General features: G+C 47.7%; 1 protein-coding gene across 1 annotated transcript in view; it reads right to left on the reverse strand.

The window, feature by feature from the left end:
• Positions 1 to 15,734, reverse strand: part of MAJIN (membrane anchored junction protein) — a 31,710-nt gene extending 15,976 nt beyond the window's left edge. The window contains exons 1-4 of the mRNA XM_044269252.1: positions 15,634 to 15,734; positions 13,732 to 13,774; positions 11,801 to 11,876; positions 5,341 to 5,454 (exon numbers count right to left, since the gene is read on the reverse strand). Of these exons, the coding sequence (XP_044125187.1) occupies positions 5,341 to 5,454; positions 11,801 to 11,876; positions 13,732 to 13,774; positions 15,634 to 15,734 (334 nt within the window). The remainder of the gene's footprint in view (positions 1 to 5,340; positions 5,455 to 11,800; positions 11,877 to 13,731; positions 13,775 to 15,633) is intronic.
• Positions 15,735 to 22,560: the final 6,826 nt, after the last annotated feature.

The raw sequence follows: 22,560 nt of genomic DNA on the forward strand, positions 1-22,560 counted from the left end.
GGTCCAAACTACAAGAAGGACGAGTATGTGAACCCTTCATTAAGATCTCTCGGGGATAAGCTATTCAGCAGGTAAATCCATTTGGTCTCCTCCTGTTGACTGTGCTAGAGGCCGATTCCCGGGCCTTCAGCGCTCCTCCCACTGCCAGCAGCGCGATGTGTGACCTGCAGGGGGAGCGTCAGAGCTCAGAAGAAAAGTGAAGCAGGGAGCAGAGAGAGCTCCCTGCTTCACTCTGGAGACGACAGCCCGGCAGTGACAAGAACTGCCGGGTGAGTATGTGCGCCCCCTCTTGTCTGTGGGCTCGGGGTGCATAATATATATGTTTGAAGAGCGCTCTGACAGGGCCTGACATTGTCACTGTACTTCATGCTGGGCCCCGTCAGAACGCTCCCATTACATGGGAGCGCAGCGGGCCCCCTCCCCCCGCCGGCCCAGTCGCACCCTCTGCAACCGCGATTATTACGCCCCTGATCCTATGAACTGAACTATGTAGTGGCCTCACCTCGTTATTCCAGCACTGCAGCTAATGAAAATAGCTGACTGGCAGAGGTGTTGGGAGTTGTACTGCCATTAATCTGATATTGATGACTTATCCTAAAGATAGATCATCAATAGGTAAGTCCTTGAAATCACAGTTAAGGTTTTCAAAAAGATATGCAATAAATATCCAGGTTTAGTGTACGGCCACACGGCCAGGTTTCTGCATGCAGTTTTGGAAACCAAAATCAGGAGTGGATCATAAAAGGAGAGAAAGTATAAAGGACAGAGACACCTTCTCCTCTTTTTTAAATTAACTGCTTATTTTGGCTTCCAAAACCGCATCAGAAAACAGAAACCTGACTGTACCCTTAGGCCTCTTGCACATGGCCGTGTATCCCCCGTGGCCGTATTGCGTCCCGCATATGGCGGGTCCGCAATACACGGGTCACCGGCCGTGTGTATTCTGCAAATCCAGAGATACGGAGTGCTTTTGTGGGGTTCTGTTCTGTGATTCCGTTCTGCAAAACGACAGAACTTGTCCTATTTTTTTGCGGAACGGGTGGATCGCGGACCCTATATAAGTGAATGGGGTTGCCATGCAGCTGGCCCACGGTCGGTGCCCGTGCATTGCAGACCGCAGCACGGGCACGGCCAACACACGTTTGTGTGCAAGAGGCCTTAGACAACAGAAAAAATAAAAATAAAATGTATATTTATTAAAGCTTCCCTAGTCGTTTAATAAAGTGGATTGGCCAACGTCAGTAACTTACACACACAGAACTGCTGTGTACACACCTAACAAACACAGCCCTGCTACACAGCTGACATACACATACAGCGTACAACCCATCAAAGTCCTAGAGCTGACAATATATATACATATAAATATATATTTACGCACACAGCACTGCAACATATACATCTCTCTCACGCATACTAGGCTTCCTACAGCCCTGCTCACATACACCTGAACTGAAGTCTGCAGCCTGCATCAATGTGCCTGACTACCTGGCTGAGAGTTCTAGCCCAGTGAGTGACGATGCTGGATGGTCTCTGGCATCCTGAAGTCCCGGCAGGCTTGGAGGCACAGTCCTCGGAGTTGCCATAAGCGAGGTGCATTGGATTGGTGGTGACGTCAGCCATCACTGAATCAGCCTCACTTCCAGAGCTTGCCATTAGCCAGGAAAGATTTGTGATCATGATCTAAGCCTCTTTTGAGGACTGTGCCCTGAGCCTGCCCAGAATTCAGGATGCCAGAGACCATCCAGCATTGCCACCCCCTGGGCTAGAAGTCCCAGACAGGCACATTGATGCTGGCTTCAGTTCCGGTTTATGTAAGTGAGACAGGAGAAGGCAGGGAGTACGAGTCATTTTTATTACTAAATAGTGTGTGTTTTAAAGTTCGAAAAACTAGGGTACAGTGTTCATAAAATGATAATATTAAAATGATTTATATTAAAATATCCAGAGGAAAAATAATTTTGTAGGGGGTTTAGGTTTCATTACCAAAACTACCTGCTACACATGCTATTGACTTTAATGGGGTTCTCTGGTCCTACCTAAAAAATGAGGCCCGAATCTAACCTGCGGAGAGAAGATTAGTAAAGCCATACTTACCCCCAGCAGCAGCAGCATTTCCACGATCCTCCTCATGGTCACGTGACTGCTCCTGTTGGCTTTCAGGACTACTGCTCCAGCACCGTCTTCTTCTATTCCTTCTCTGGAGCAGCTGATGGTGCGCCATTGCTGATATCACCACCTTCTGCCAGCTTTCTGTGGACCTGACACATGCACACATGTGCCAGAACTGACTCATACACAGCTCTCTATGCACATATGTGCCCCTCATAGTAGTTTTGCCCAGATATGTGCCCCTCACAGTAGTTATGCCCTAATATGTGCCCCCTCACAGAAGTTATGCAAAGATATATGCCTCAACAGTAATATGCCCAGTTATGTGCCCCCTCATAGTATTATGCCCAGGTATATGCCCTCTTCACAGGAAGTAGAAAAAAAATATTAACATACTCACCTGCTTCTTCCGATGATCTCCCTAGCAGCAGCCTACACACAGAGATGCAGGAGGAGGAGCACAGCCGACTGCCGGCCCTGCCCCCTGCACAGACCAGCAGTGTGGGGCACTAACAGAGGGAGGAATGATGAAGCAAGGAACGCAGGTCTCTCTGCTTTATCATTACAGGCAACTGTCTCTGCGTTCTATGGAAGCAGAGACAGTTGCCTAATAGCGGCACATTCCTCCTCCATTCCGGGACCGTGGGACAGCCACTGAAATTGGGGACTGTCCTGCTTGATGCGGGACGGTTGGGAGGTATGATTTAGGACCCCTTTGAGATGTATACAGACATGATGATGCAATCACCAGTGCTGGTGTCAGTTTGGAGACACTCAGGGATCTGACAAAGGCTGTTGCTTGTAAATACCCATTCAAGGGGGCACTGCTCACAAACACACACTAGTACTAAAGACATATTTTGCTTGCTGGATGGACATTACATTCAGAACTGCCAAACATACAGGACTATACAGCACTACATACCTATTACACCCTGTCCTCACATGTGGCGTCTCCTGTGATGTAGATGTTCTCTTTCCTCTTCTCCATTTGGCAAATGACATCTTAGGCTACTTTCACACCAGCGTTTTCCCTTTCCGCTATTGAGATCCGTCATAGGATCTCAATAGCGGGGGGTGGGGGTGGGGGGGGACGCTTCAGTTTTGATCATATTCATTGTCAATGGGGAAAAAACTGAACTGAACGAAACGGAGTGCACCAAAATGCATTCTGTTCCGTTTGGTTGCGCTCCCATCGCAGACAGAATAAAGCTGCAAGCAGGTTTTTCTGTCCACGATGTGGTACGGAACAAGACGGATCCGTCCTGACACACAATGTAAGTCAATGAGAACAGATTTGTTTTCTCTGACATAATAGAAATGGATCCAGCCCCCATTGACTTTCAATGGTTTTCATGACGGATCCATCATGGCTATAAAAGACATAATACAACCGGATCCGTTCATGACAGATGCCAGTGGTTGTATTAGTGTATCGGAAGCGTTTTTGCAGATCCATGACGGATCAGCAAAAAATGCTAGTGCGAAAGTAGCCTTATTTAAACATGTCTCTGTAGAGTTTGCCACACAGACATCTTAGGTTCCTCACTTTTCCATCATACTACTCACCCTAATGCCCCAACAGTGTTATCCTGTTGGTTCCCTAATACTGCGCGCACTGTGCTCCCCTATGCCCCTATACTGCAGAAATAATATCATACGGATAGTACCCCCACAGCAATATAAAAGTCCTACCAGTAGCAATAATTATCTCCCAGAGTGTCGTCATTAGTAGTAGTACCCCATACAGTGCCCCCAATAATGATACTGCCCCTCAAGACTGCCCGTATTAGTAGTAGTGCCCTTCATATTGAGCCCAATAAAAATGCCCACCGTACACCACCAAGTAGTAATAAGGCCTTTCTATAGTACCCCTGGTATTAATAAGGTCCCCTGTAGTGCCTCCAATAGTATAAAGACTTCTCTATTGTGCCTCCATTAGTTATAATGGCTCCTATAGTACCCCAAATAGTTACTGTGTAGTTACTTTGTCACAAAGCACATTTCTTTGTAAGTAGCGGGTGCAATAATAGGGATTGCACCGCCTCCCCGTCATTGAACCCCTCAGATGCCGAATTCATTGCTGATCGCGGCATCTGAGATGAAAAATGAAGGCTTTCAGGGGTTAATCAGTTAAAAAAAATACTCACCTTATCCATTTGAGTGTGAAGAGGCTGCCACGGCCATCTCAAATGAAGATCCTGTGCGAAGCCTTGTGCTGTGCCTGATGATGTCATACGTCGCCATGCACGAGATTTTGCACAGCATCTTCAATAAAGATGGCTGTGGCGGCCTCTTCGCGCTCAAATGGATGAGGTGAAAAGTATTTTTTTAGCTTCATCTCAGGGGAAATTGATTAGTTACCATGAAGCACAAAGAAATTCAGCTTCGCGGCAAATAAAATTTTCCCTGAACTTTGGATACTTTGATTTGCTCAACCCTAGTTATAATGCCCCAGTAGTTAAAATGCCCCAGTAGCTAAAATGTCCCCTATAGTGCCCCAGTAGTTATAAGGCCCCAGTAGTGCCCAAGCAGTTAAAATGCCCTCCTGTAGTGCCTAAGTACTTATAACGCTCCCAGTAGTGTCCCAAATAGTTATAATCCTGCCTATAGTGCCCACAGTAGTTAAAATTACCCCCGTATTGCCCCATAAGTTAAAATGTCCCCAGTAGTTGTAATGCCCCTCTAGTGCCCCTAGTAGTTTTAAAGCCTATTGTAATGCCCCAGTCTGCCCCTTGTAGTTCCCTAGTAGTTATAATGCCCCTGCACTGATACCCCTGCCCCATGTAGTGCCACAGCAGTTAAGTGGTGTATATAAAAAAAACAATCAAATACTCACCTCACTTCCACTCTCCGCCACCGCTCGCGATGCAGGCCATAGGCCTCTTTTTTGCCTGCATTGCCTGCTCCCTGCGCACGCAGGCAACCACTAGGACATAATTGCACAGCCTGAGCCAGGAGGCAGGCAATCTCTTATCGGCTTCAGGCCTATAAGAGTGATTTATGGCAGGGCAGGTTGCAATTGGCTCATGTGCCGTACTGCAATATTCAACTGTATCTGCATCCTGAGGACAGCGACGCAATATTCGGGGCTCGGCCCTGGATGTTTTGGCCTAGTGATGCCCCTGCCCATAAAGGCATATAAATGTTCAGTTGTGTATACTGTATAATAGACTTATATACTATATATATTACAGTACTATATATGCTATAACAAAGAACACTTACCGTAAACTAAAGCATAAGGCTCCACATATATTGTGAAGACATATGGAAATGGCTGGAGAAATGACTGACAGTGTTTGAACTTTAGACGAGACGCACTTTCCCATTCACTCTTATCTGGAGGATACCAGTCAAAGAGAATTTTTGTCAGGGAGAAAAAGTTCATTTACCAGGAGTATTTAAAAAAACACAATTCTGCTAACCACTATGAAAAAACATTAGTAACTAGGGATGAGCGAACCCGAACTGTATAGTTCGGGTTCGTACCGAATTTTGGGGTGTCCGTGACACGGACCCGAACCCGGACATTTTCGTAAAAGTCCGGGTTCGGTGTTCGTTGCTTTCTTGGCGCTTTTTGAAAGGCTGCAAAGCAGCCAATCAACAAGCGTCATACTACTTGCCCCAAGAGGCCGTCACAGCCATGCTTACTATTGGCATGGCTGTGATTGGCCAGAGCACCATGTGACCCAGCCTCTATTTAAGCTGGAGTCACATAGCGCCGCCCGTCACTCTGCTCTGATTAGCGTAGGGAGAGGTTGCAGCTGCGACAGTAGGGCGAGATTAGGCTGATTAACTCCTCCAAAAGACTCCATCCAATGATCGATCTGCAGCTGTGGATGATTGAACTGCTGCTATTGAATTGCTCACTGTTTTTAGGCTGCCCAGAGCGTTTTTCAGTCACTTTTTTCTGGGGTGATCGGCGGCCATTTTGTGTCTTGTGGTGCGCCAGCACAAGCTGCCACCAAGTGCATTTAACCCTCAATGGTGTGGTTGTTTTTTGGCTAAATCCTACATCAGGGGCAAGCTGTCACCAAGTGCATTTAACCCTCAATGGTGTGGTTGTTTTTTGGCTAAATCCTACATCAGGGTGAAGCTGTCACACCAAGTGCATTTAACCAGCAATAGTCTGTTTATTTTTTGGCCATATACTACATCAGGGGCAAGCTGCGCCTGTCACCAAGTGCATTTAAACCTCAGTAGTGTGGTTGGTCAAGCTGTCACACCAACTGCATTTAACCATCAATAGTGTGGTTATTTTTTGGCCATATCCCAGTCTAATTCTGTCAGTAAATGTACACCTGTCACCCAGCGCCTAAATACTAGGCCTCAAGTTTATATCCAGCTAAATCTGTTGTTACTGGTGTGGCTGGTCAAGTTATTTAGTGTCCGTCAAAGCACATTTTTTGTTCTGGGTTGAAATACAATTCCCAATTTAGCAATTTCCTAATTTAGTGGTTTCTGCTGTATCAGAGCTATTTGAATTCTATCCCTAAAAGGGTATATAATATTCAAGGTGCACATAGGGTCATTCTGAATAACTTCACACACACGCTACTGTGCATTTTTAAGTCTAATTCTGTCAGTAAACCTATACCTGTCACCCAGCGCCTAAATACTAGGCCTCAAATTTATATCCAGCTAAATCTGTCGTTACTGCTGTACTGTTGTGGCTGGGCAAGTTATTTAGTGTCCGTCAAAGCACATTTTTTGTTCTGGGTTGAAATACAATTCCCAATTTAGCAATTTCCTAATTTAGTGGTTTCTGCTGTATCAGGCCTACTTTAAATACATCCCTAAACGGGTATATCAGAATCAAGGTGCTGATAGGGTCATTCACAATAACTTCACACACACGCTACTGTGCATATCTCAGTCTAATTCTGTCCGTAAAACATATACCTGTCACCCAGCGCCTAAATACTAGGCCTCAAATTCATAGTCAGCTAAATCTGTGGTTACTGCTGTGCCTGTATTAGTGTAATACGGTACCTAAAAAGATAGCCAGATAGTGTTAGGTGTCTGTAAAAAAAAGGCCTGAATTTGAATTCAATACATAGGGGCAAAATAATATTTTTGTTGTTGTGGTGAACGATAACAATGAGGAAAACATCTAGTAAGGGACGCGGACGTGGACATGGTCGTGGTGGTGTTAGTGGACCCTCTGGTGCTGGGAGAGGACGTGGCCGTTCTGCCACATCCACACGTCCTAGTGTACCAACTACCTCAGGTACCAGTAGCCGCCAGAATTTACAGCGATATATGGTGGGGCCCAATGCCGTTCTAAGGATGGTAAGGCCTGAGCAGGTACAGGCATTAGTCAATTGGGTGGCCGACAGTGGATCCAGCACGTTCACATTATCTCCCACCCAGTCTTCTGCAGAAAGCGCACAGATGGCGCCTGAAAACCAACCCCATCAGTCTGTCACATCACCCCCATGCATACCAGGGAAACTGTCTGAGCCTCAAGTTATGCAGCAGTCTCTTATGCTGTTTGAAGACTCCGCTGGCAGGGTTTCCCAAGGGCATCCACCTAGCCCTTCCCCAGCGGTGGAAGACATAGAATGCACTGACGCACAACCACTTATGTTTCCTGATGATGAGGACATGGGAATACCACCTCAGCATGTCTCTGATGATGACGAAACACAGGTGCCAACTGCTGCGTCTTTCTGCAGTGTGCAGACTGAACAGGAGGTCAGGGATCAAGACTGGGTGGAAGACGATGCAGGGGACGATGAGGTCCTAGACCCCACATGGAACGAAGGTCGTGCCACTGACTTTCACAGTTCGGAGGAAGAGGCGGTGGTGAGACCGAGCCAACAGCGTAGCAAAAGAGGGACCAGTGGGCAAAAGCAGAACACCCGCCGCCAAGAGACTCCGCCTGCTACTGACCGCCGCCATCTGGGACCGAGCACCCCAAAGGCAGCTTCAAGGAGTTCCCTGGCATGGCACTTCTTCAAACAATGTGCTGACGACAAGACCCGAGTGGTTTGCACGCTGTGCGATCAGAGCCTGAAGCGAGGCATTAACGTTCTGAACCTTAGCACAACCTGCATGACCAGGCACCTGCATGCAAAGCATGAACTGCAGTGGAGTAAACACCTTAAAAACAAGGAAGTCACTCAGGCTCCCCCTGCTACCTCTTCTGCTGCTGCCGCCTCGGCCTCTTCTGCTGCTGCCGCCTCGGCCTCTTCTGCTGCTGCCGCCTCGGCCTCTTCCTCCGCCTCTGGAGGAACGTTGGCACCTGCCGCCCAGCAAACAGGGGATGTACCACCAACACCACCACCACCTCCGTCACCAAGCATCTCAACCATGTCACACGGCAGCGTTCAGCTCTCCATCTCACAAACATTTGAGAGAAAGCGTAAATTCCCACCTAGCCACCCTCGATCCCTGGCCCTGAATGCCAGCATTTCTAAACTACTGGCCTATGAAATGCTGTCATTTAGGCTGGTGGACACAGACAGCTTCAAACAGCTCATGTCGCTTGCTGTCCCACAGTATGTTGTTCCTAGCCGGCACTACTTCTCCAAGAGAGCCGTGCCTTCCCTGCACAACCAAGTATCCGATAAAATCAAGTGTGCACTGCGCAACGCCATCTGTGGCAAGGTCCACCTAACCACAGATACGTGGACCAGTAAGCACGGCCAGGTAAGCTATATCTCCCTAACTGCACACTGGGTAAATGTAGTGGCAGCTGGGCCCCAGGCGGAGAGCTGTTTGGCGCATGTCCTTCCGCCGCCAAGGATCGCAGGGCAACATTCTTTGCCTCCTGTTGCCACCTCCTCCTACTCAGCTTCCTCCTCCTCTTCTTCCACCTGCTCATCCAGTCAGCCACACACCTTCACCACCAACTTCAGCACAGCCCGGGGTAAACGTCAGCAGGCCATTCTGAAACTCATATGTTTGGGGGACAGGCCCCACACCGCACAGGAGTTGTGGCGGGGTATAGAACAACAGACCGACGAGTGGTTGCTGCCGGTGAGCCTCAAGCCCGGCCTGGTGGTGTGCGATAATGGGCGAAATCTCGTTGCAGCTCTGGGACTAGCCGGTTTGACGCACATCCCTTGCTTGGCGCATGTGCTGAATTTGGTGGTGCAGAAGTTCATTCACAACTACCCCGACATGTCAGAGCTGCTGCATAAAGTGCGGGCCATCTGTTCGCGCTTCCGGCGTTCACATCCTGCCGCTGCTCGCCTGTCTGCGCTACAGCGTAACTTCAGCCTTCCCGCTCACCGCCTCATATGCAACGTGCTCACCAGGTGGAACTCCACCTTGCACATGCTGGACAGACTGTGCGAGCAGCAGCAGGCCATAGTGGAGTTTCAGCTGCAGCACGCACGGGTCAGTCGCACTGCGGAACAGCACCACTTCACCACCAATGACTGGGCCTCCATGCGAGACCTGTGTGCCCTGTTGCGCTGTTTCGAGTACTCCACCAACATGGCCAGTGGCGATGACGCCGTTATCAGCGTTACAATACCACTTCTATGTCTCCTTGAGAAAACACTTAGGGCGATGATGGAAGAGGAGGTGGCCCAGGAGGAGGAGGAAGAGGGGTCATTTTTAGCACTTTCAGGCCAGTCTCTTCGAAGTGACTCAGAGGGAGGTTTTTTGCAACAGCAGAGGCCAGGTACAAATGTGGCCAGCCAGGGCCCACTACTGGAGGACGAGGATGAGGAGGAGGTGGAGGAGGATGAGGATGAAGCATGGTCACAGCGGGATGGCACCCAACGCAGCTCGGGCCCATCACTGGTGCGTGGCTGGGGGGAAAGGCAGGACGATGACGATACGCCTCCCACAGAGGACAGCTTGTCCTTACCCCTGGGCAGCCTGGCACACATGAGCGACTACATGCTGCAGTGCCTGCGCAACGACAGCAGAGTTGCCCACATTTTAACCTGTGCGGACTACTGGGTTGCCACCCTGCTGGATCCACGCTACAAAGACAATGTGCCCACCTTACTTCCTGCACTGGAGCGTGATAGGAAGATGCGCGAGTACAAGCGCACGTTGGTAGACGCGCTACTGAGAGCATTCCCAAATGTCACAGGGGAACAAGTGGAAGCCCAAGGCCAAGGCAGAGGAGGAGCAAGAGGTCGCCAAGGCAGCTGTGTCACGGCCAGCTCCTCTGAGGGCAGGGTTAGCATGGCAGAGATGTGGAAAACTTTTGTCAACACGCCACAGCTAACTGCACCACCACCTGATACGCAACGTGTTAGCAGGAGGCAACATTTCACTAACATGGTGGAACAGTACGTGTGCACACCCCTCCACGTACTGACTGATGGTTCGGCCCCATTCAACTTCTGGGTCTCTAAATTGTCCACGTGGCCAGAGCTAGCCTTTTATGCCTTGGAGGTGCTGGCCTGCCCGGCGGCCAGCGTTTTGTCTGAGCGTGTATTCAGCACGGCAGGGGGCGTCATTACAGACAAACGCAGCCGTCTGTCTACAGCCAATGTGGACAAGCTGACGTTCATAAAAATGAACCAGGCATGGATCCCACAGGACCTGTCCATCCCTTGTGCAGATTAGACATTAACTACCTCCCCTTAACCATATATTATTGTACTCCAGGGCACTTCCTCATTCAATCCTATTTTTATTTTCATTTTACCATTATATTGCGAGGCTACCCAAAGTTGAATGAACCTCTCCTCTGTCTGGGTGCCGGGGCCTAAATATATGCCAATGGACTGTTCCAATGTTGGGTGACGTGAAGCCTGATTCTCTGCTATGACATGCAGACTGATTCTCTGCTGACATGAAGACAGATTCTCTGTTACGGGACCTCTCTCCTCTGCCTGGGTGCTGGGCCTAAATATATGCCAATGGACTGTTGCACTGGTGGCTGACGTGAAGCCTGATTCTCTGCTATGACATGCAGACTGATTCTCTGCTGACATGAAGCCAGATCCTCTGTTACGGGACCTCTCTCCTCTGCCTGGGTGCTGGGCTTAAATATATGCCAATGGACTGTTCCAATGTTGGGTGACGTGAAGCCTGATTCTCTGCTATGACAAGCAGACTGATTCTCTGCTGACATGAAGCCAGATTCTCTGTTACGGGACCTCTCTCCTCTGCCTGGGTGCCGGGGCCTAAATATCTGAGAATGGACTGTTCCAGTGGTGGGTGACGTGAAGCCAGATTCTCTGCTATGGGACCTCTCTCCAATTGATATTGGTTAATTTTTATTTATTTTCTTTTAATTTTAATTCATTTCCCTATCCACATTTGTTTGCAGGGGATTTACCTACATGTTGCTGCCTTTTGCAGCCCTCTAGCCCTTTCCTGGGCTGTTTTACAGCCTTTTTAGTGCCGAAAAGTTCGGGTCCCCATTGACTTCAATGTGGTTCGGGTTCGGGACGAAGTTCGGATCGGGTTCGGATCCCGAACCCGAACATCTCCGGGAAGTTCGGCCGAACTTCTCGAACCCGAACATCCAGGTGTCCGCTCAACTCTATTAGTAACCCTTTTTTCAATAGCATAGACTTGAACAGACGTGGCTGTTTATACTGGGAAAGTCCTTTTCCTATAAAATGTTCCTTTTAAAGGGATTTTCCAGGAATAAGATATTGATGACATAGGTAATCAATACCTAAGACTCTCTTCCTAGATATTCACATCCCTATAATACAGTGACTGGTATTGTATTACATTTGCGTTATCATTCAAAGGATACAGGGAAAAATAATGAAATGTTTTGTTAAGAAAGGTTGTAAATTATCATGGCTGCCAAGTATGGCCCTTATAGAATCCTATCAAAAAAAAGTTACACAAGAAAGTAGGTCAACATAGAAAAACTTGACAAAATAAAATTCAACTTTTAGTGTTCACACGTGGCAGGTTTGTTGCTGCAAATTTCTGCAAATGGACCATTATCTAAATGGAGCTTGCAGAAATGCATGCAAATGCTGCAGAAATAACCGTATTCAGATTTATGGAATGGATTTTTTAGCCATAGAAATAGTGTGTGCAATGGCCGAGGAGGAGAAGAGGATGGGAGTGGTAGTGGCTCTGGCGACACCAGCTTATTCACATAAGGCCTCTTGCACACAGCCGTTGTTCGGCCGTTCCGTGAATTGGTAACCGCAATTTGCGATCCCCAATGCACGGGCACCATCCGCGCGGCTGCTGTGACGGATCCAGACCCATTCAACTTGGATGGGTCTGTGATTCGTCCGCACTGCAGAAAAAAATAGAACAAGTTCTATTTTTTTGCAGTGCGGAGGCACAGACAGGAACTCCACACAAGCACTCTGTAGTGCTCCCGTGGGGTTCCATGCCTCTGTTCCACACCGCAGCTCCGAATTACAGACATATTTAAGTGAATGGGTCTGCATCCGTGATGCGGGGAGCACACAGCCGGTGCCCGCATACTGTTTGCAGGCTGCAATACGGGCCACGGCCGGCAAAGGCCGTGTACATGAGGCCTTAGGCTAGTTTCACACTAGTGTTGTGGCATCTGGCAGGGAACAGCCTGCCAGGTCACTCGGGATTGCCGGATGCCACAGAGTTGCTTTCCGGCCCAATTAACTATAATGGAAACCGGCGGAGATCCAGCCGCAACCAGGCAAATATGCAGAGAATTGGGCGGTCGAAAACTATTGAGTTGAGGCTCCTGCCCTTGGTGGTATGAGTGTGGTAGGGGTGCAAAGCAGGATATGTAGGTCCTGTAGCCGGTGATTGATGCTGGAGTCAGTAACCTGGCCAGTTGTACAAAATGTTGTATTTTCCAAAGTCTCTCGCTCTGCAGAATCTGAGGCTGGCAATAAGGTTCTTGCAAAATTTGTCTGTAATCCCCAGGCTGAAGGTACAGGACTAAGATACGGCTGGCCAGGACCATGTCAAAGGTTGAAAGTAGTATTAGCAATGTTCCTCTAACTGCAGTAAAGTCTTTATCATCTTTAAACAGCGAATACCTTACTGAGTCCAATGCTCAGCCTTGTAGATTCTGGACATTCTAGTTCTTTTCTCTCTATGGACTACTGTAAGGGTCGATTCACACGTCCGCAAAAAGGTCCGCATCCATTCCGCAAGTTTGCGGAACAGGTGCGGACCCATTCATTTTCAATGGGGCCGGAATGTGCTGTCCGCATCCGCACTTTCGGATCCGCACTTCCGTTCAGCAAAAAAATACAACATGTTCTATTCTTGTCCGCAATTGTGGACAAGAAAAGGCATTTTCTACGAGAGTGCTGCCGATGTGCGGATCCGCAAAACACATACGGACGTGTGAATGGACCCTAAACAGACAATGCTTTCTTGATGCAAATATCTCAGAGATAGTGATTCTCTGGGACTCAGGCCACCTAATTTACCCAAGGAATGAGCACATGTAGCTACACTCTCTTCCTCACCTTGGGGGCTGACCTAGGTATAACTCCTTGCCTCCTACAAGGGCAGGGTAATGATTATTAACGCTATACAAAACTATGCAGGTTGCAATACATCAGAACATTAAACAACAAAAACTATTTTTCAAGGACCCTGTTCTGTGGTACTTCATGTGAACTTACTCTAAATAGCAGGAAGGGTAGTTTATTAAATTTCATGCGTATGAACAATTAAAATCAGTTATTCATATTTTAGGATTATGTTTTTTTTACTTACCAATAATTCACTCATAACATACTTATTTTCTGTGTCTTCTGAGCTACAGATACAAAAATAGATATAAGGCTAATGCGCTAAAACATAAAACAAATTGTCGCTACTATTTTCCAACACAAAGCCACAATTTCCCCTTAAAGGGAACCTGTCACCTAACAAATGCCTCCCAAACCACCAGCATTACCTTAAAGTAGCCAGAGGTATGTTACTAAAGATCCTTTTCTTCCTCCGACCAGATGCACCAAAATCTTGAAAAACAAACTTTAATCCCCTGCACGCGCTATGTAACAGCAGAGTTTGAAGTCAAGGGGGCAGCGGCCTCCTCGCGTCAAGTCAGGATAACCACGCCCCCTTTCCCTGCCCCTTCACCTCTAACTGACAGCTGATAGCTGCCGGCCGAGTGTGAGTGCGCGTCAGGCGTTCATGTGTGCGGCTGTCAATCAGCGGTGAAGGGGCAGGGAAAGGGGGCGTGGTTATCCTGACTTGACGCGAGGAGGCCGCTGCCCCCTTGACCTCAAACTCTGCTGTTACATAGCGCGTGCAGGGGGAAAAAGTTAGCTTTTCAAGATTTTGGTGCATCTGGCCGGAGGAAATAAAGGATCTTTAGGAACATACCGCTGGCTACTTTAAGGTAATGCTGGCGGTTTGGGAGGCGTTTTTTTAGGTGACAGGTTCCCTTTAAAGGGGTTGCCCAAGTTACATTAAAATGTGCCCAGCAGCAGTAAATGTGATAGAATAGCTGATAAAGTCCTGCAGAAATTGCGCCATATTTTTGGCTGCAGCAGTGACATCCTATGCACACTATGTCACTGTGCAGCCAATCATTGGCCTCAGCATATATGACTGCTAAGGTCACTGATTGGCTGCGGCACTGAGGTGGTGTGTACAGGAAACCAAACAGACTTCCTCAGCCCACTGCCCACTTTCTTCCATCGCTGCTGGAACTGAAACAAATCTCAAAAACATGGGACCCGCCGTTTCCCCTGTCCACAGCTAGTAGTAGTTTCCATGTATGGTTGAGTATGCGCCCATCAATACGATGTCTACAGCACTGGCAAACAAATCCAAGCAAGCATGGAGGACTAGGGTCACCTTTATGGTTACCAGTGGAGGTCCCAGAGGCCAGACCCACCCCATATTTAGCATTTATCACCTATTCATTTAAAGGGCATTTATCAGCAGATTTGTATCTATGACACTGGCTGACCTGTTACATGTGCACTTGGCAGCTGAAGACGTCTGTGTTGGTCCCATGTTGATATGTGTCTGCATTGCTGAGAAAAATTATGTTTTAAAATATGCAAATAAGCCTCTAGGAGCAACATTTTTCTCAGTAAGATAGGCACATATGAACATGGGACCAACACAGATGCCTTCAGCTGCCAAGTGCAACAGGTCCACCAGTTTCATAGGCACAAATCTGCTGACAGATGCCCTTTAAGCCAACAAACCCCTTTATTTGGGGTCCCTGTGATAGTGATGCTTTGATCTAATGTCTCAGTGTCAGAAGATTGTTATAACCTGAGGCTTGCAGACTAAGGCCTCATGCACACGGCCGTTGTTTGGGTCCGCATCCAAGCCGAGGCTCAGATGCGGACCCATTCACTTCAATGGGGCCGCAAAAGATGCGGACAGCACTCCGTGTGCTGTCCGCATCCGTTGCTCTGTTCGGTGGCCCTGCTAAAAAATAATATAACATATCCTATTGTTGTCCGCGCTTTGCGGACAAGAATCGGCATTTATACTGAAGGCTGTCCGTGCCGTTCAGCAAATTGCGGAACGCGCACGGACGCCATCCGTGTTTTGCGGATCCGCGATTTGCAGACCGCAAAAAAACACACCACGGTCATGTGCATGAGGCCTAACTATAGTAAATACAACTGATATCTTCTTAAAACGTACCAAAAATGGGCACTGTATCGTATTTTGAACTTGTACACATATTTCGTGGTATGGAAAAATCGTGTTTCTGGGAGAGGAAAGGAGAATGGCTTTATGGGCATTTTGCCAGAAGTGATCCTGTGGATAAAAGACAAATGTCAATGTACATGTGTCTGTGTGCACAAAAATGCTGTATTAAAAACCAGGACAACATGTAAAAATAACTGCAGTTGGAGGCAAAACTTTTTAATTCTGGCCCCTTTAAACCAGGCTCTGGATTATCAGCATCTGATCGATGGGGGTTGACGCCTGGGACCCCAGTGATCAGCTTTTTGAGAAAACCCTGGCATTCCTGTGAATGCCAAGGTCTTCTCACTGCTTATCCTAGGCCAGTGACATCACAACCTTTGGACAAATGCCCTAGGCACTTGAATGGGGCTGAGCTGCGCCCAGATGTTACCAATGGTCATGATATCGGTGACCTAGGGTAAGCAGCAAAACGGCTGCAGAACTCACAGGAGAGCTGGGGTCTTCTTAAACAGCTGATCTGCGGGAGTCCCGGGTGTCAAACCCCCACCGATCAGATACTGATGACCTATCCATAGGATAACCCCTTTAAAGTATGTTCACAAATGACAGAACATCTGTAGTAAATCCACAGCAGAAAAAAACATACCAAATGGTGCATTTTTTTGTTGCGGAGGCGTTGCTGATTTGATGGAAGTTTCACTCTCTGCATGGCGATGGTCGAAATCTGCAAATTAAATTCCACCGCAGATTTCTGTCTGCAGTGTGTGAATAAGAATCAGTAAAACCCATTCACTTTGCTGGTACTGCATAATCCTGCAGAATTGCTATGCAAAATCTGTGAAGGCAAATCTGCAGCATTTCATATGTGGACATACCCTAAGAGGGTTGCTGGTGAAGAGGCCAACCATGCAGACTGGGAACTTAAAGTGGCCCTGGAAAAAATACTACAAGTGGCCCTGTTTTGTAGTTGGGTCCAATGTGATGGAAGGCAGGGCCAGCAATACCATATTTTAGCAAATTATAGCACCCCAACAGAGCCAAATACCACAGTCCATCACAAAATACTGCCAGCAGCACAAAATACATCCCCAAAAACTTCCAATGGCCGGCCGTGAGGAGGGCCCAGGTGACCCCCTGGGCATCGGCCCGCCGGGAAATTTCCCTGTAAGGTCTATGGCCAATCCGCCCCTGCAGACAGCTTTGTATGCCTATAGTAAGTTTGGCACCTTTGTAACCACAATAGCCTCAAAGGACCCCTTACTGGTGTTTCAGGATTTTGTGTAGGCTGAAGACCCTTTAGTAATCATGCCTTTACTTTACTATGGATCCTGCAGGAGGTAGCACATTGTGGATCACTAAGACTGTACTGAATTGTACTGACAGCATTTTGTGAGTACTGTTCAGTACAGCCGAGGTCGAGCAGGAACACATAGCATTGTAAATCATTGTAATGCCGTGAGTTCATGTCCCAGGAGCAGTGTTCAGTCCGGGAAATACTGCTCCCATACGGAATGTGTTTTCCATACTGAATACACGAGTATGAAATTGTCCATAATATAAAATGCTGTAATGGCCTCGTGTGAACAGGTATAATGAAACTCTTAGGTCTCATGCACATGACCGTATGTATTTTGCAGTCCTTAAAAAACGGATCCACAAACACTACGGATGACGTCCGTGTGCATTCCGTATTTTGCATAACAGAACAGCTGGCCCTTAATAGAACAGTCCTATGCTTCTCCGTAATGCAGACAATAATAGGACAAGTTCTATTTTTTTGCGGAACGGAAATACAAACATACGGAAACAGAATGCACACGGAGTAACTTCCGTCATTTTTGCGGACCCATTAAAATGAATGGTTCCATATACGGTTCACAAAAAAACGGAATGGACACAGAAATAATATATACGTTTGTGTGCATGAGCCCTTATGGAGAGGCAGATAACCACAAAGCTGGGAAAAATCGTGTTTCTGGGAGAGGAAAGGAGAATGGCTTTATGGGCATTTTGCCAGAAGTGATCCTGTGGATAAAAGACAAATGTCAATGTGTACAAAAATGCTGTTTTAAAAACCAGGACAACATGTAAAAATAACTGCAGTTGGAGGCAAAACTTTTTAATTCTGGCCCCTTTAAACCAGGCTCTGGATTATCAGCATCTGATTGATAGGGGATTGACGCCTGGGACCCCAGTGATCAGCTTTTTGAGAAAACCCTGGCATTCCTGTGAATGCCAAGGTCTTCTCACTGCTTATCCTAGGCCAGTGACATCACAACCTTTGGACAAATGGCCTAGGCACTTGAATGAGGCTGAGTTACGCCCAGACTATGTTACCGATGGTCTGGCACTTACATTATTTCAACTGTTCCCCTTCCATAAGGGACAGTTTTGTGATTTTCACGTATTTTGTGCCATTAAATTTTTTGCTTTTACAAAATTATACTTCTGCTTGTATCCTCTAAATGAAAAGAAAAAAAAACTACAATGTACTGGTATACATAGAGATGTCTCTGTAGATAGCAGTACATTGTACACGGGAATACATTATACATGGGATGAATACTCCTGAGGTTTTTAGTCAGAGAAAATCCTCTTATTAATAACAGTGGCCTCTGTGGCTCACTGCCTAGCATGTCTGTCTCCTGTACAGAAGGTTCTGGGTTCAAGATCTGGCAGTAACAATTTAAAAGTGGATACAGAATAAAAGGGCTATCCCCAAGTGTTGTCAGTGCTTGCGGATACCCTCCCCCCTTCATTGTCATAGCACTGACTCCACATACCAGTCTGCCAGAGGGAAAGCATGGGACTCCAAGGAAGCAGAGCAGGGACTCCTAAATCTGACCTCCTGCCACAAATACTGGCCAGGCTGGTGGTTTACTGGCCAGGTGGCAATCCTAGTTCTACAACACAATTTCCACCAATTGGTGCAGAATGGATTTTTTGCCGTGTGGACATACCCTACGGGTACAGCTACATGTTGTAGATTTTTCCATGTTTCCTCAGTGGTAATTCCATTGCGGATTTCCTAAAATCTCATCCACTTTGCTAGTGCTGCAAAACCATACCCTAGGGCCCCATTCACACGACCATAGTGCCGCCATGCTCGTGTTGTGGACTGAAAACTGGGAGTACCCGCCTTGTGAACTCTGCATCGCAGTGCGGACCTATTGACTTGAATGGTTCTGCAGTCCGCAAGATACGGCAAAAGATCGGACATGCCTTATCTTTTGAGGATAGGAGGCACGGACCAGAAAGTCCACAAAAGGGCTTCCATGTGTTTCCGTGCGCTTCTAGGTCCGTGCCACCGCGCTGGAAAACATAGGACAAATCCTATATTTTGCGAACCGCAGAACCATTCAAGTCAATGGGTTCGCAGTCCGCATCATGGGCACGGACCGGTGGCCATACGGTTGTGTGAATGGGGCCTAAAAGTGATTGTTAGCGGGTGGAAATACCCTTTACCACCGTGCCGCGGTTGTGACGTGCCCATGTTGTGGCTGAGAACCACGTGACAAGCTGCAGCGGGCTCCAATTAACTAAATAGGGCCACATTGTTTAGTCAGTGTGACCGTTAATGAAAACTGACTAAACCATGCTGTCCTAATTAGTTAATTGGAGCCTGCCGGGGCCGGGCCGCACCGCATGGTCCTCCTCTAACAAGCAGTTTTTACATAAAAATGGTTCACATGTCACCTCAGGGATGAAAGGTTGTTATGAGGGGAGGTGACACCCTGGATTGTACACTGTGGTGCTGGTTATGGAGTTTAGTGAAGAGCCAGGGATGTGGAGGGATTTTCAGGTGACACAAAGTACAGTCAGAGGTGCCAGTCACATGGAAGGCAGAAAAATGGAGGGATTCAGTGAGGGAGAGAAGAGCTTCCTTACTATTGGTTCAACTCAGTCATGTGACCACTCTGTTACTATGCAGAGGGCTTCATCTAGGAAAACTACAGACATGAAGTATACTGTATATGCATTTCCCATAGCAACCAATTAGCTTGTAGATTAAGAAATGAAAGTCATTATGTTATTGGTTGCTACAGGCAAGTAGGAGCCTACTACAGTGATCTCCAACCTGGAGCTCCTCAGCAGTTACTGTACAACTACAACTCCCAGCATGCCACTACAGTCTGCAGCTGCCAGGGCATGCAGAGAGTTGTAGTTTTACACTTGGAGAGCGACAGGTTAGAGGGAGAGCCATTGAGAAAAAAGGGTGAATGCAACTCCTTCAGAGAGAGGAAAGAACTTGGGGGTAAATTATCACGAGAGGAATATTTGGAGTAAATTATTAGGAGGGGAATTATCTGGAGAACTTCATTTTTTATCAAATGTTGCTCCTCTTTAAACCTTACATTGTACATCACACCCCGCTTGCCTTAGGGCGCATTCACCCGACCGTGCCGTGTTTTGTGCGCCGTGTGCGGGCGGCCCATTATAGAGATGCCTATTCCTGTCCATGGCTGTGGACAAGAATAGGACATGCTCTATATTTTTTGCGGGGCCGCATATTTTGCAGCCCCATTGAAGTGAATGGGTCCGCACCCGTTAAACAAAATTGCAGGGAAGATAAGGACTCATTCATACGGTCGTGTGAATGAGCCCTTATTCACACATCAGTGTTCGCTCAGTGATTTCCATCAGTGATTTTGAGCCAAAACCAGGTGCAGCTCTAAACACAGAACAGGTGCAGATCTTTCCCTTAGGCCTCATGCACACGGACATTTTTTTTTGCGGTCCGCAAAAACGGGTTCCGTAGTTCCGTGATCCGTTTTTTCTTCCGTGGGTCTTCCTTGATTTTTAGAGGATCCACGGACATGAAGGAAAAAGTTGTTTTGGTGTCCGCCTGGCCGTGCGGAGCCAAACGGATCCGTCCTGACTTACAATGCAAGTCAATGGGGACGGATCCATTTGACGTTGACACAATCCCTATTGACTTTCAATGTAAAGTCAGGAGTCCCTATTATACCATCGGATCGGAGTTTTCTCCTATGCGATGGTATATTTTAACTATGTTAGAATATACCATCGGATTTGAATTAGATCGTGAAACTCAGATCCAACAGTATATTCTAACACAGAGGCGTTCCCATAGCGATGGGGACGCTTTAGGTTAGAATATACTACGAACTGTGTACATGACTGCCCCCTGCTGCCTGGCAGCACCTGATCTCTTACAGGGGGCTGTGATCCGCACAATTAACCCCTCAGGTGCCGCACCTGAGGGGTTAATTGTGTGTATCATAGCCCCCTGTAAGAGATCAGGGGCTGCCAGGCAGCAGGGGGCAGACCCCCCTCCCTCCCCAGTTTTAATTTCATTGGTAGCCAGTGTGGCCCCCCCTCCCACCCTCTACTGTATTAATTTCATTGGTCGACAGTTTGCTTAATGATCTGTCACTTACCAGTAGGAGGAGCGCCCGGCCGGTCACAGACAGCGCAGCAGGTAAGTATGATGCTTCTAATATTGCTAAGTAACCATGGCAACCAGGACTGCAGTAGCGTCCTGGTTGCCATGGTTACCGATCGGAGCCCCAGCGATTAAACTGGGACTCCGATCGGAACTCTCCGCTGCCACCAATGATTGGGGGAGGGGGGGGGCCGCACACTGGCCACCAATGAAATTAATACAATAGAGGGAGGGAGGGGGCGGGGGGGCCGCACACTGGCCAACAATGAAATTAAAACTGGGGAGGGAGGGGGGTCTGCCCCCTGCTGCCTGGCAGCCCCTGATCTCTTACAGGGGGCTATGATACGCACAATTAACCCCTCAGGTGCGGCACCTGAGGGGTTAATTGTGCGGATCACAGCTCCCTGTAAGAGATCAGGGGGCAGTCATGTACACAGTTCATAGTATATTCTAACTTGAAGCGTCCCCATCACTATGGGAATGCCTCTGTGTTAGAATATACTGTCGGAACTGAGTTTTCACGGAGTGAAAACTCAGCTCTGAAAAATCTTTTATGCAGACGGATCTTCGGATCCGTCTGTATGAAAGTAGCCTACGGCCACGGACGCGGATTTCAATCTTGTGTGCATCCGTGTTTTTTCACGGACCCATTGACTTGAATGGGTCTGTGAACCGTTGTCCGTCACAAAAATAGGACAGGTCCTATTTTTTTGACGGACAGGAAACACGGATCATGGACGCGGATGAACAACGGTGCAATTTCCGAGTTTTCAACGGACCCATTGAAAGTCAATGTGTCCGCAGAAAATTACGGAAAACGGCACAACGGACACGGATGCACACAACGGTCGTGTGCATGAGGCCTTATACCTTATGTCTGTAGAGGCTCCAATCCTGGTTTTGGCTCAAAATCACTGATGGAAATCACTGACTGAACACTGACGTTTGAATGAGGCTTTAGGCCTCTTGCACAAGACCATATGTATTTTGCGGTCCGTGGAACAGCTGACCCCTAATAGAACAGTACTATCCTTGTCTGTTTATGCAGACAATAATAGGATGCGGAAATATGGAAATACGGAAACGGAATACACACGGAGTACCTTCCGTTTTTTTGCGGACCCATTAAAATGAATGTTTCCTTATACTGTCCGCAAAAAAAACGGAACGGAAATGGAATTAAAATACGTTCGTCTGCAAGAGGCCTTAGGCTAGTCCCACACCTGTGGTAAAGCTATGGGGCAGGTTTTTGTGGTAGAGGTACAGCCTACCAGAGTTCACCATATCCAGCCTAGCCGAATGCTGCTGTTTACCACCAGATCCTATTGACTATAATGGCATCCAGCGGAGATTTGGCCAGTTTTCAGCCTTAGTGGCGTGATTCAGCCACACAAAAACTGGTACACGCACCAGTTTTTGCCCGGCCAAAACCTGGCGATCTTGCCAGAAATGGGCTGAATTGGATGCCATTATAGTCAATGGGGTCTAGCGGTGAATGGCAGCATCCGGCT

This window comes from Bufo gargarizans, chromosome 10 (assembly GCF_014858855.1).
Source record: "Bufo gargarizans isolate SCDJY-AF-19 chromosome 10, ASM1485885v1, whole genome shotgun sequence".
Classification (NCBI taxonomy): domain Eukaryota; kingdom Metazoa; phylum Chordata; class Amphibia; order Anura; family Bufonidae; genus Bufo; species Bufo gargarizans.